This window comes from Cavia porcellus, unplaced genomic scaffold (genome assembly GCF_034190915.1).
Source record: "Cavia porcellus strain 051 isolate PalLab524CR breed Dunkin Hartley unplaced genomic scaffold, mCavPor4.1 scaffold_27, whole genome shotgun sequence".
In the NCBI taxonomy this organism is placed as follows: Eukaryota; Metazoa; Chordata; class Mammalia; order Rodentia; family Caviidae; genus Cavia; species Cavia porcellus.
In genome coordinates, this window is record NW_026947510.1 from 53,078,721 (window position 1) to 53,091,199 (window position 12,479).

The following is a 12,479-nucleotide window of genomic DNA, read 5'->3' on the forward strand; positions in this document are numbered from 1 at the left end:
TTCCCTGCCCACCCCACCCTGGCCCAGGCACAAAAAAGCAAAGCCATTTCCTCTCCCAATGTCATTGCCAGAGCCTTCTCCCCCAGACTGGGCCCATCACCTGTCATCCAGCTGCCACCCAGGCACCCCTGGCCCCCAAGCCCAGCTCCAGCTACCCACTGAGGTAACAAATCTGAGAAAGATGACCAGAGGTGTTTTGAATATGATCAATCTAATAGCAAAAGGTCAGGAATCAAGCTGAGGAGCCGTTAGAACAGCTCTTGCCTTGACAACTGTCCCTGGCCTGAAGGGAGCTTTGAAGTTCCAATTGCTGGCAGTCCTCTCCTGTGGCAGCCCAGGGTAAAGGCCTGGCCCACACCTGTACCCTGAGCCGGTGACACTGGAGGCAAGTGCCTACACGTGGACCCCCCAAGCCACCTTCCAAGCTCTATCCACATCCCCCACCCCGACCCCCGGAACCCCTTGGCCATCTGGGTGCTGAGGGTATCCGCATGGGTGACACAGGCCCCCCAGAGGCCAAGCTGTGGTCACAGGTCTAGGGCCACCTGGGCCACAGTCCTGAGTCCCCAGGTATGAGGAGAACAGTCTAGAGAGAGGAAGCTCTGGCATGCACTTGTGACCCCGTAGCCTCGCCCCCATGGGGAGCAGCTGGGAGCCGAGGGAGGGTCAGTGCCGGCCTTTCTAGTGTACGCAGCCTGTGGCGGGGCCCTCCTGACCCAGCGCCACCTGTGTCCCCCACCCCCACTGAGTCACACTTCCTATGACCTGGCCTCCTTCCCACCTTAAACAAAAGATTACGTATCTCAGAGGTAACCAAAATTTTAGCAGTGTGGATCAGCACGTAGGGTCTGAGACATTGTCACTTAAGTCCAGGACCTGAGCGCATCACCAGCCCTGTGCCCCGGTCTCCCTGGACTCATGGTGACCTCCAGGTCAGGGTGTGGTGTGCAGCTCTTGCTGGTGCTTAGGCCTTTGTGCCCTGGCCCTCGGGTGGGTGGCTGGACAGAGCAGCCCAGCACAGGCCACACTTGGGGATTAAACAGGCCAGCGTCCTTCCCTAAACTGCCCCCTGACACGCTGCATCACCTCGGGGGCACAGCTGTTCCTCAAAATGTAAAACAGAGCTGCGCCGTGTATTGAGTGGACAGCAGCTGGCCAGCTGGGGCTGCAAGCCTCGGGAGGAGAAGGGCATTTGGCCCGGGGTTCACTGGAGGTTGGACCAGCAAATCAAGGATGAACCCTGCAGGCAGCAGTGACAGAGAGGGCAGAACCCCACCCCAAGAACCCCAAGAGGTGGGGGTCAGAGCAGCTGGTGCAGCTGCAGGGGTCGGAGAGGAAACCTGGGGCCCCAGAGGCTGCACCCCGACACAGTGGCACTGGTTCCATTACTTGAGGGTAAAGGGTCATGGAAGAGACTTCATGGGCCCGCGCCTGTGCCAGGCACAGTGGGCAGCGCCATACTGTGACCTGAAATCCAGAGCACAGGACAAGGGGCCTGAGAGAGAGCCCAGATTCGGAACTAGACCCCCCAACCTCAGAGACCATGAGGACAGTGAAGAAAACCCTGTGGTAGAAGCCACAGTCAGGGCCTGGGTGGACGGAGGGAATGCAGTGCTTCCCTGGGTCAGTCAGGGAAAGGAAATAGCCAAGCAGGTGCCGGGGGTCAGGCCCCAGGGGCAGCCCTGGGACAGGCTCAGGACTACATCTGTGGCGGCCTGGACAGGGACCAGAGTCCGGCAGAAGCAACCTGGCGACACCCACCTTGGGGACTGCGTTAGGACCCTTGCAGGAACATAAGCCAGCAAGAATCAGCCAGGGGAAGGGTGAGGAGACCAGGCCAGGGCCCTCGCTGCGGAGGAAGGGAACAGGAAGCCGTGGGCCCCCACTTAAGGCCCCCACCAGGGCCACAGCTCCAGCTGAGTTGAAGCTGCTCCCGTGAAGCCCACTCCCGTGCAGTCCCAGGGACCCCGGCTGGTCCAGGGCCTCCCAGGGCAGGGTCCACATGGAAGAGCCGGAGAACCGGGGTTTGAGAAGTGGGCAGTGGATGCTGCTTCCAGACAACATGACCTGGACCAAAGTTTGGGCAATTCACTCTGGGATGACAGGATAGTGACTTCCAACCCTGGGCTTGATCACAGCGACAAGCAACATCTCTTAATTCTCAAGGGAACAAGAAGAGTCACTCGCTGTGGAGAGAGGGTGCCCAGGACAGGTGACCAGGCCAAGGCTGGAGGAAGCTTGAGGACGACTCCACGGAGCCCTGACCACCACCCAGACAGGAAGAGGGGCGGCAGGCCTAAGGCCCTCTGGGGAACCCGGGGGTTGCAACCAGACCCCTAAGAAGCAGCCGGGACTGCGGACCCCTATAAAGGGCATCGCTGGAGAAAAGACTTCACTGATGCTGAAGCAGGGCCTGGAGCTCAGCAGCGACAGAGAAGAAGAAGTTCCTTGGCTAAGGCTGGCGGAAGCCGGCGGAAACCTTTTTACTATTGTTCCAGAAGCGCTGGGCTGCCCGGCCGCCCGAGGTCCTCCAGGGTGAGGAGGAGTCTCAGGGAGCCGGAGGGTAAGAAACCCTGGCTGTGGAGGGCTGGGCCGGACTGGGGGCTGCCGGGAGGCTCCAGACTCCAGGACACACGGGAGGCCACCCGCAGTGCACCCGGTTAGAAGACACAGTCCAGGAACGTATAAAGGGGGGCTTCCCCCTGGTCAGTGGGATTCTGCCTACAGCGCACAGCTCTCCTGTCCTTACCAATCTCCGGTTCAGGACTCAGCCTCTAGAGATTTCACCAACAGGCGTCCACAGCCTGGAGCTAAATTAGGAGAGAGTTGTCCCATCCCGGGGTGAAGAGGGTCACTTCAGAGAGAAGTGGGTGTGTGCACAGCTGGCAGGCTGAGGTCTGCCTGATTAATGTCTTGGGTTAAGATACCTGTGTGAAGCGGTTCGGGCATTTGTGATATTCACCCTATTGAGACAACCACAGTCTCCTTAAGGTTTGTGTCATTTGTCGATTTCAGGTCTTTTCCCTCGTGAGAAGACCACCAGGACGTGACGAGAACCCACAGTCGCCATGGGCGTCGGTGGAATTTATTTGGTAACAGGTTTGGCTCACTTTGTAAATAAGTGCCGGAAACACGGGATCAGCAAGTATATAAAACCAGTGACTACGAGCCTGGGCTGGTGGAGGACGCCCCCTCCATTATGTTAAGCAGGGTCACAGTGACCCAAGGCCACCCTCACCAATACATAGTTAAGGTGTAAGGTTACTAGAATTATAAGTAGAACATTTGTGGTTGAAATTAAAAGACAACAATCTTGGCATTTATGGTGTAATGAACCCCGAAAATATGAATATGTCTTTGAAGACATTTCCAAATTCCCAGCAACACCCGCAGAGGCCCCCAGGGGAAGGATTTGGACAACCCAGCCTCGTGTACACTTTGGGTCACATCTTGGGGGTAAAAACCAGCGTTCAAGAGAAAGCCCAGTATAGCAATGAGAAACTGAGGCAATTGTGTCCCAGGCAGGGTATCAGTGCCGTGCCTGGAGCCAAGTCAGGCTTGGGGATCGGGCAGCCCTGGCGCCGGTTTTGATGAGACAGATACAAGTGCCCCTCCTCCCCGCCCTGGTGTGGCTTAAGTCCACATTGGAAGTTTTCTGGGAAAGGGGGATCTGGGCACTTGGGGCTGAGCCAGGGGACAGAGCGGAAAGATGGAGGCCCAGCTGCAGCCCCTAGGAAGCTTCCTAGGGAACTGTGTGAGGACACAGGGTGGGATCAGGCAAGGGAAGGTGAGGAGACCCAGGGCAGGGCCATCTCTACGGTCCCACTCTGACTCCGGTAGAGGGACTGGGACGCCACGGGCTCCCTCCTAGAACCACCAACGCCACAGCTCCAGCTGACCACCTGGTTCGAAGCCTCTGAGGCCCACCATGTAACGTGCCTCACAGGGACCACTCTGTCCTCTGGCACACACTCCAAGCGGCCTATCACAGCTCAGGCCGGCTCAGGGCCTTGGGGAGCAGAGCTCATGTGGAGCAGCCGGATAGTGGGGGTCGGGGAAGGGGAACCTGGAGCCAGTCCGGGCACCCGTGGCTCCCGACTCCCTCTGGGCCAAGCTTTGGGCTGTTCAGCCTGAGGTCACTGAACGGTGACTCAGCTCTGGAGCCTGACCACAGAGACAAGCAGCATCTCTTGGTTCTAAGGGAACAAGTGGCCAGTAGCTTTGGAGGACAGCAGTTAGTGGAGGGCACCATGGACAGGGCAGGCAGGGTACAAGGGCAAGTGCCCAGCTCAGGCCTGGAAGAGGCCTAGGGGTTCCACAGAGCAGTGGCTAAGGGCCTCCGACGTCCCCAAGTGACCCTATACTCCATAGAGCGGTCTACAGAGTCTGAATCCAGGGCGAAGCAGCCCAGGAAGGAGTGTGAGGCCATTTGGCAGAGGAGAACCTAGGTTTGGGGGACAGGAGATCATGAGGCCCTCATCTTGCGGGTGCTGGGGTATGTAAAGGCCCTGTATTCCCTGCCGCCCACCCTGTGTCTGGCAGACCCATTCATTTCCCCTTGACTGAGGGCAGGGATGACCCCATCCATGTTCCCCACGGTTAGTCCCATGGGCAGGACCCTGGGGGGAAAGACAGCACGGGGCCAGGGAGCCAGAACCGGAGGGCAGGGGGCATCCACACAGCAGGACAGCACTCCACAGAAACCTTGGCCCTGTTGTTTTAAATAAGAAATTTATTGCAAATATAGAAATTGATTCTCTCCATACAGGAATCTCCGAGTTGAGGAAAACAATTTCGTGCCATTCAGTTTAAAACAGGAAATGGGGGTGGAGGGCAGATGGAGGGAGGAGAAAATAAATGAAGTTACCCCCATAAATGAAAAGGAGCAGGATCAAGGCCCCCAGAGGGAGACAGGGTCCGTACACAGCTGGGGTTCACAGGTTCGGAGTTCAGGGCCTCGAGCCCAGCTCTGTAGAGCTCAAAGCAGGTGCCAGGTCACAGCACACCAGGGGCCTGGCGGCCCCTGAGGAGGACAGGGACAAGGAGGAGAGGATGGCCGCCGCTGCTGGACCCGAACCCCTGCCCCAGGCCTGTGTGTGCTTGGCAGAGGGGCAGAGGCGTGGAAGAGGCGGCCCAGACCCTGCCCAGACAGCCCCAGGGCCCCTTGCCCTCTCCCTGGGAGTGACTGACCTCTAAGGAAAACCCAAAGGGGACAGACTGACTCTGTCTTCCAAGAGCTGGAAGGAAGTCCCCGTCCTGGGACGCAGGGCCCTGGGGGCAGCCGTCTTGCCATAGAGGGCAGACTGCGCTGGGCAGAGACGGCTTCGCATGCAGCCACACCCCAGCCAAGGCCAGGCTGGTGCTGGCGGCAGGAGGGTACCAGCCAGCCGCTCCAGGCCCTAATCTCTTTGTCACAGCTGCTGGCCCCTTCTGCAGCCCCGTGTCCTGAGGATGCAGCTGTCTGCCTCTTCCTCTAAGGGGCAAGGGACCCCCCCAGCCCGTCCCCCTATTTTCCTTCCCTGCATAGGGCTCACCACTGGAAAACATCTGTCTGTCTGTCCCTTCACTTTATCCTTATAATCAGGGGTTCCGTCACCCTGGCCCTGTCTGTCCCCTTGCTGTCACTGTTTTCTACAGGCCTTTCCATTTCTCTGCACTGCCTTTGTCTCCCCTTCTGTTAAATTTCCCAGAGTGGGGCAGGGAGTCAGCAGGATCAGGGGCCCTGGCCAGTCCCACACTCTTCACCCAGCTGGCCCCAGGCACCCTCGGGAGTGGCCTGCGCCAGACCTGCCCAAGTGTGTCTTGGCCATCGCCACCCGTCATCCCCAGCATTCCTCAGCCAGGGGCTGCCCTGTCCTCGGCAGGGGGCAGAGCTGAGGGCACTTGGTGCCCAGAGCACGGGCCCTTCTTGTTCTGCAACGAGCCGTCCACTAACACAATCACCCCCCCCAGACCTCTCAGAGAGAGTGGGTACCTCTGCGCCACCCCAGGGGAGTGGGCTGCAAAGGAATGGGCAGGCCCAGGTGTGGCCTCACGTGGGCCCTGGGCAGAGTCCACGGTACAGCACCCACATCTTCCCCAGCTGGCTTGCCCAAGCTGCCCACACTGGACCCTGCTGCACTCCTCCCTGGCCCCTTCCCTCCACCCAAGACACCACCCTCTCAGCCTGCCCAGGCCGGGCCAGGACCGTGGCCCGCACACACAGGCTCTTGGGGGGTAAATGTTCTTTTGTTGCTGTAGTTCACTTCTGCTTGGGGGAGAAATCATCCCCAAAATGACACAGATGCAGGGGCTCTTCACAGAGAGGCCTGGCCTGGCCTGGGCAGCTGGGGGCCTAGCCCAGCTCTGCATCTAGAACCTGCTCTGTCTCACGGTGTGCTCTGATTATTCTAGGCTGCCTGATCAACCAAGGGGGTCACGCCCCTCTATTGAGATGGAGCCTTGACTTGAAAGCCCCCTAAAATGAACTGGCCTGAGGGTTTATAGGTCTCCAAGAAGGAATGATGGCAGAAGGGCAGAGACAGCACCCAAGCTGCCACTGGGAACCTTCCTGGGCCCGGGCCGGGCACCTGGCAGCTCCCTGTCCCTCCCATCACTCGTCCCAGCTGTCCACAAAGCCCCAAGCTCTTGGCCTCTTGTCTCCAGCGGTGGGACTGACCCCGTCCCCCTAACCTGCAAGTCACCTCGCCTGCAAAATGGGGACAACTGGAGCACATGAGAGGGACTGTGAAGGTCCTCCCCCCGCACTGAAATGGGGCTTCCCTCTCCAGACATCCCTACGGCCACCCTCCCTGGCGTGGAGGTGGAAAGGGACCCGGAAGGAAGAGGTACACAGAGGACAAAAGAGATGGTCGTGGAGAGACGAAGGGAGCAGGGAGGTGGCACTTGTGGGCCTGATGCCCAGAAAGACAGGAGCCGGGGGTCGGGGCTGTGTTTCGGTGGCACCTGTTTTGGGTCACTGGCAGAGCTGGCCCCTCCCTGGGTTTCAAGAGCTGCTTAGATCCAAACGGAGGGAAGCTGGAAGGGAAGGGGGGAAACTGGACAGACTGGCACATACACGACAGATGTTTGCTCAGAAAAATACAGTAAAATCGTCATGCAAATGTAACAGGGAGCCTGCTTCCCACCCCGCTGGCTTCCCAGCCCGCCAACTGAGTGTGAGGAGAGGCCGCGGTCTAGGGTTGGGGAGGTCTGCCCTGCACGATCATGCCAGCCCAAGCCCTCCGTTCCCCAGGAGAACAGTCTTTTTCTTTGCAAATGTTACCCCTAGCCTGGGCTCAGCTCACCCCCGAGGTGACAATGCTAAGTGCTCGGCTGACCCCCTCCCCGCCCCCTGTAGCCCCCCTAGCATTTGGGGGTCGGTGTCCCACCCCAGAGATGGCACTCCACCCGCAGTACAAGTCTCAGTCCCCCCACCCCTCGCCAGTGTCTACCCTCACCCCAGTGTGTCCTGCTGTCCCAAGAAGCTCAAAAAGGTGACAAGCCAGGAGCTGGGGAGCCCTGGCAGGGACAGGGAAGAGCAGAGAAGGCTCCCCCACGCAGAGGGGCAGGGGAGCTGAGGGCACACGGGCAGGGTGCCCAAAGCCACCCAGGAGAGTCCGGCCCACACTCACCGACCCACCTCCCACACAAGGGAAGGGACCCTGGCTCGGCCCCTCAGCCTGCTGGCGCTCACGGTCCCAGGTCTCAAGGCCCCAGAACTGCTCCTCCCTGGGACTTGTCCCCAGAAACCCCCTTCTTGAGAAAGGCAGCCATGGCCCAGCCCTGCCCTGCCCTCCCTCACTGTGCTCAGCTGCCACCCACACTGAGAGAACCCCAGAGCCCAACGGCTGCTGACTCTGGGCACCAACTGACAGGCACCGGGTTGCCATGGTGATGGGCTAGCTAGGGAGGGGGCGGGGCCGAAAACCCAACCTGCTCCCCCCACCCCGCAGGGCAGTGGGGGAGGACCTCACTGTTTGTGCTTCGTTTGATGTTGGGTGAGGGTCAGAAAGGGAAGTGGCCATTTCCATGGAAACATGGGAGCCCCTCTGGCCAGGAGGCGAGGCAAAGATGGGGTATCAGGCACCTTCCTTCCTGTGGGCAAGCTAAGACCTGTCCAGAGACCCGGAGGTGGATGCCAGGCAGGGGCAGGATGTGAGGTGCAGGCAGGAAGTCCCCCGCCATTCCACGCCACTTCCCTGCTTCCCTCAGGCTACACAGTTCACTGTCACACCTCTGGGAAGGTGCGGGTCCCCCAAGGCCCAGGGGAGCTGGGAGCCTGGGGCCTAGGGCCTGCACCTGAGATGCCAAGGGACATGATCTGCCCCCACCCACCCCAGGCAGCTCCCGAGCTACTTGGAAGACACTTGAAGGAGTTTGGTGGCCTGTCCCCTCGCCCCTGCTCCCTTCCTGCTAGGGGGACCTCCTAGAATTATGAGCCACCGCCCCAGACCTCAAGGGTGCTTCCGTGGACTTTCTAGAGAGGAAAAGCACCTGCCTGATTCTCACAACCCTCAGCCCCAGAAACCTCAACCTTGATGGGGTGAGGAGTGGACCAGCTGGGGAGCCCAGGGGAGCAGCTGGGCGGAGGCAGCACTGGGCTGGAAAGGTGGGAGACTGAGACTGACCCGCTGTGTGGCCAAGGGGCCACCACTTCCTTTCCCTGGGCCATCCAGAGAGGAAGGGAATGACAGTGCCCATCCTGTGTCCAGTGTCCACCTGTCCGGTCCCCACCCTGAGGACCATGTCAGTCCATCTCCACCTCAGTTCCCTTTGCCCCCAATCCTGTCCTTGGTCTCAGCTCCCTCAGCCCCACACCCTCCTGGCTTCCTCGTCACCTGTCCTAGTCCCCAGCCCCACACACCCCGGCAGAGTCCCTGGGCAGCACAGTAAAGACGCCTGGTTTCGGTATCAGTTTGTAAACTTTAAGGAAAATGTGTCTTTGTTTTCCTGTCCGTTATTGTCGGGTGTTGGTTGGTTCACAGTCAGGTGGTGGTCAGGTGTGTGTGCGTGGTGCGTGCGTGCGGGTGTGCGTGTGCGTCCACTCCGAGCCCCCGGGGCCCTCGGTGCGCTGCCTGGCCCGGCGCCACCCTGTGGGAGGGCCCTTCCCGAGCGCCCCGCCCCCCCCTCCAGCCTCACCAGGGAGGAGAGGGGTCACAGCTTTTGCTGGGCCGAGACCCCCTTCCAGTAATCGAGGATGTCATGCAGGTCCTCGTCCTTGGCGAACTGGACCTTCTTGCGCAGGGCGTGGCCGGCGGCCATGTACACCTCCTCGCGGTGGTGCTTCTTGTAGGGCCGGAAGCGCTCCCAGATCTTGTGCGTGCTCTCGGAGGAGTACTCGGGGCTGGAAGAGTACCCCGAGTAGTAGTGTCTGGGGGAGAGCTGCGAGTAGGTGGGGTCTCGCTTGGAGCGGGTCAGCGGCTTGAGGAGGGACACGCGCTGGCTGAGGCTGTCGGCGCCCTCCTCGTAGTAGAGCGCGGGGAAGCTGTGGCGGTGCTCGCTGCAGTGATACGCCGGCTTCACCTCCAGGTGGTGGATGCCCCCGCCCGCGCCGCTGCCCCCGCTGCCCCCCGAGGGCACCAGCGGGAGCCGGTCCAGCGGGCTGTTGAGCGGGCTGCCCTTCTCGATGTACTTGGAGTCGCCCTTGGCCAGCGCCGAGGTGGCCGGGTGATCAGGCACGTCCAGGCTGAAGACCTTGGCGCTCTTGATGGAGCCGCTGGACGACACGCTGCAGGTCTTGCGGGTGACGGCGGCGTCGGCGCTGAGCTGGCGCTGCAGCGGGTGGTGCGAGCTCTCCTTATAGGGCGGAGAGAGGAAGCTGGGCCGCTCCAACGCCCCGGGCGCGGCGGCCGTGGCGGTGGCGGTGGCCGCGGGGAGGGACTGGCACTCGAAAGCCAGCTCGGGGTCCCCGCCGCCACTGCTGCCCCCCAGGAAAGAAGCCGAGTCCAGTTTGAGGGCGTCGATGCAGTTGTTAATGATTTGATTCACCTTGTCGACCTCCTTGGCGATGGTGGAGATCTCGGCAGCAGAGCCCTGGCCGTTCTCGAGGTCTGGGAGGTCATCCTCCGGCCGAGCCAGTCCATCCCCCCCAGCACCCGTGCGCACCTCAATATAGTTGCCTTTGGTGGCCACCTTGGGCGTGTCCAGCCCGGCCTCCAGTCCCTTGGAGGTGGGCAGCTTCTCCCCAATCATGGAGGGGATGGAGGACATGCGGGCCACGGGCAGCACAGGGGGCTCCCCCAGCTTCTGAGCGGCGTGCACAATGGAGCCCGCATCCACGTCGGCACCGTAGCGCATCTCCAGGATGGTCTTCTTGACGTTGATGGACTTCTGCTTCTCCTCTTGCATGCGGCGCTTGCGGAGGCAGTAGTAGACGGCGCCCAGCACGATGACCATGCCGAAGAGGCAGCCCAGGATGGTCATGATGTAGTGCGTGGTGGTGGAGGTGCTGGGCGCCAGGTCTCCGGGCACGGGGTCCCGGGTGGTGAAGGTCAGGCAGGTGTGGTTGAAGCGGCGGCTGTTGCGCAGGGAAGTCACGCAGAAGGTGTACTCGGTGTGCGCCCGCAGCTTGTCCAGAGTCACGATCTCCTTCTTGTTCTTGAGCGTCATGACGTCAGAGAAGTAACTGTTGTTATATTGGACCAGGACGTACATCTTGCTGTAGGGGTGCGGGATGATGACCACGAGGGTGGCCGAGGTGAAGGTCACGTGGTGCAGCTTGATGGCGGGCCCCGTGGACGCATCCGTGGTGGACGAGGCCGGCGGCTCCACCGAGAGGATCTCGTCGGGGTTGAAGCCCGAGTTCTCATCCGGCTCCCGCTGGGCGTCGGTGGAGTAGGGCGTAGGGTGGCTCACGGGCCGGGCGGGTAGCGAGCCGTTGCGGCACTTGGCCTGCAGGACGGTGATGGCGTTGAGGCTGTGGTAGGGCCGGGGCACCAGCAACGGGTAGCCGGCAAACTCCCGAGGCGACTCGCACTGCAGGCGGTCGTAGTTCTTGGTGACGTTGTTGAAGACCACGAGCCAGGCGAGGAAGCCAAAGAGGTCACACTCGCAGTTGAAGGGGTTGCCGGCCAGCTCACACACCATCAGGCTGGCCAGGCTGGCGAAGGTGGCGCCGTCCAGGCGGCTGAGGCGGTTGGAGGACAGGTCGATGCTGATGAGGCTCGGGCACTCGGAGAAGGCGGTGGGGGTGACCACCTCGATGAGGTTGTGCTGCACGAAGAGGAACTGCAGGCGGCTCATGCCCCGCAGCATGCCCTCTGTCAGGTTGCTGAGGCGGTTGTAGCCCAGCTGCAGGACCTGCAGGCTGGACTGGCCCAGGAAGGCGCCGTCTTCGATGTAGGAAATCTCGTTCTTGGTGAGGTTGAGGTCCGTGAGGTTCCCGAAGCGGTTGAGCGAGGAATACAGCACGGCCTTCAGCTTGTTCTCGTTCAGACGCAGGTCGTGCACAGTGCTGTTGATGTGCTGAGGGATGGTCTCGTAGGGCGGCTGGTTCTGGCTGCAGATGGCCAGCCACACGTAGCCCTTGTCCCCCTCGATGAGCCAGCAGTCCGCACGCACCGCGCCTGGCCGGCACACGCACAGCAGCGCCGCCGCGCACAGCCCCAGGCGCAGCATGGTGCTGGCCTCGGCCCCCAGGTGGCTGGGGGGGGGGCGAGGGGTCGGAGCTCAGGGACCTAGAGGCTGGAGGCTGGGGCTGGCGGCACAGTCCTCCCTGGGGCCGCCACCATCTTGGGGGCAACCCCTGGAACGGGGGTCCCAGGCAAGGTGGTCACAGCCGGTTCCAACTGCTGGGGACCTTTCAGGAGGCTGAGCGGGCACCCCGGGACTAGCTGAGGTGTGGGGAATCGAGGGCAGCTCCCCGCGGTGCTCCTTGACTCCTGCTGGGAAGGCGCACAGGGTCTCAGGCTTGGACTTCCTCTCCTTGGTCCTCTTCTTCCTCCTCCTCCTCCTCCTCCTCCTCCAGGTCTGGGCTCAGAGCTTCAGACAGTTCCCACCGGAGAGCAGGGCGCAGCTCTGCAGGAGAGCAGAGAGACGGGGGGCAGGAAGGAAAAGACCCATCTGTCACCTGGTTCCTGAAAGGCAGCACCGAGGGGGTGACGGGTCAGTGCGAGGGCCCAGACCAGCCCACTGGAGCTCCAGCGCAGGGCCCGGTCCCTCTCCATACCCCTGCTGGGGCCTCCGTGCCATGGAGCACCCTAGGGTCCCTGCTACATAAAGGAAAGGAGAGCAGGTAGGTGGCAGGGTGGGGGAGGGTCTGGGGGAAGCAGTGAGATAGAGATTAGTGGCATCCTGAGGACCAAGGACAGAGACAGGAGCCTGGACGGAAGGGAGTCAGGTGCACTCACACACGCACACACACACACATCCAGGACACTGGTGTGCACACACCCGCCACCCTGCACGTGGTCCCCACAAGGCAGCGCACCCTGGCGCGCACACACACATGGACACAGCCTGGCGCGCACACACACACACACACACACACACACACACAC

The 12,479-nt window shown here is 61.4% G+C and overlaps 1 protein-coding gene across 13 annotated transcripts in view; it reads right to left on the reverse strand.

Moving 5' to 3' along the window:
* Positions 1-12,479, reverse strand: part of Elfn2 (extracellular leucine rich repeat and fibronectin type III domain containing 2) — a 72,580-nt gene that overhangs the window by 21,112 nt on the left and 38,989 nt on the right. For 6 of the 13 annotated variants that reach the window (XM_063238492.1, XM_063238489.1, XM_063238496.1 and 3 more), the window contains exon 2: positions 4,715-12,056. In XM_063238492.1, the coding sequence (XP_063094562.1) occupies positions 9,136-11,598 (2,463 nt within the window). In that variant the 5' untranslated portion in view covers positions 11,599-12,056 and the 3' untranslated portion in view covers positions 4,715-9,135. Of the gene's footprint in view, positions 1-4,714; positions 12,057-12,479 lie in introns of those variants that run through there. The other 7 variants (XM_063238498.1, XM_063238490.1, XM_063238499.1 and 4 more) reach the window with 2 other exon arrangements.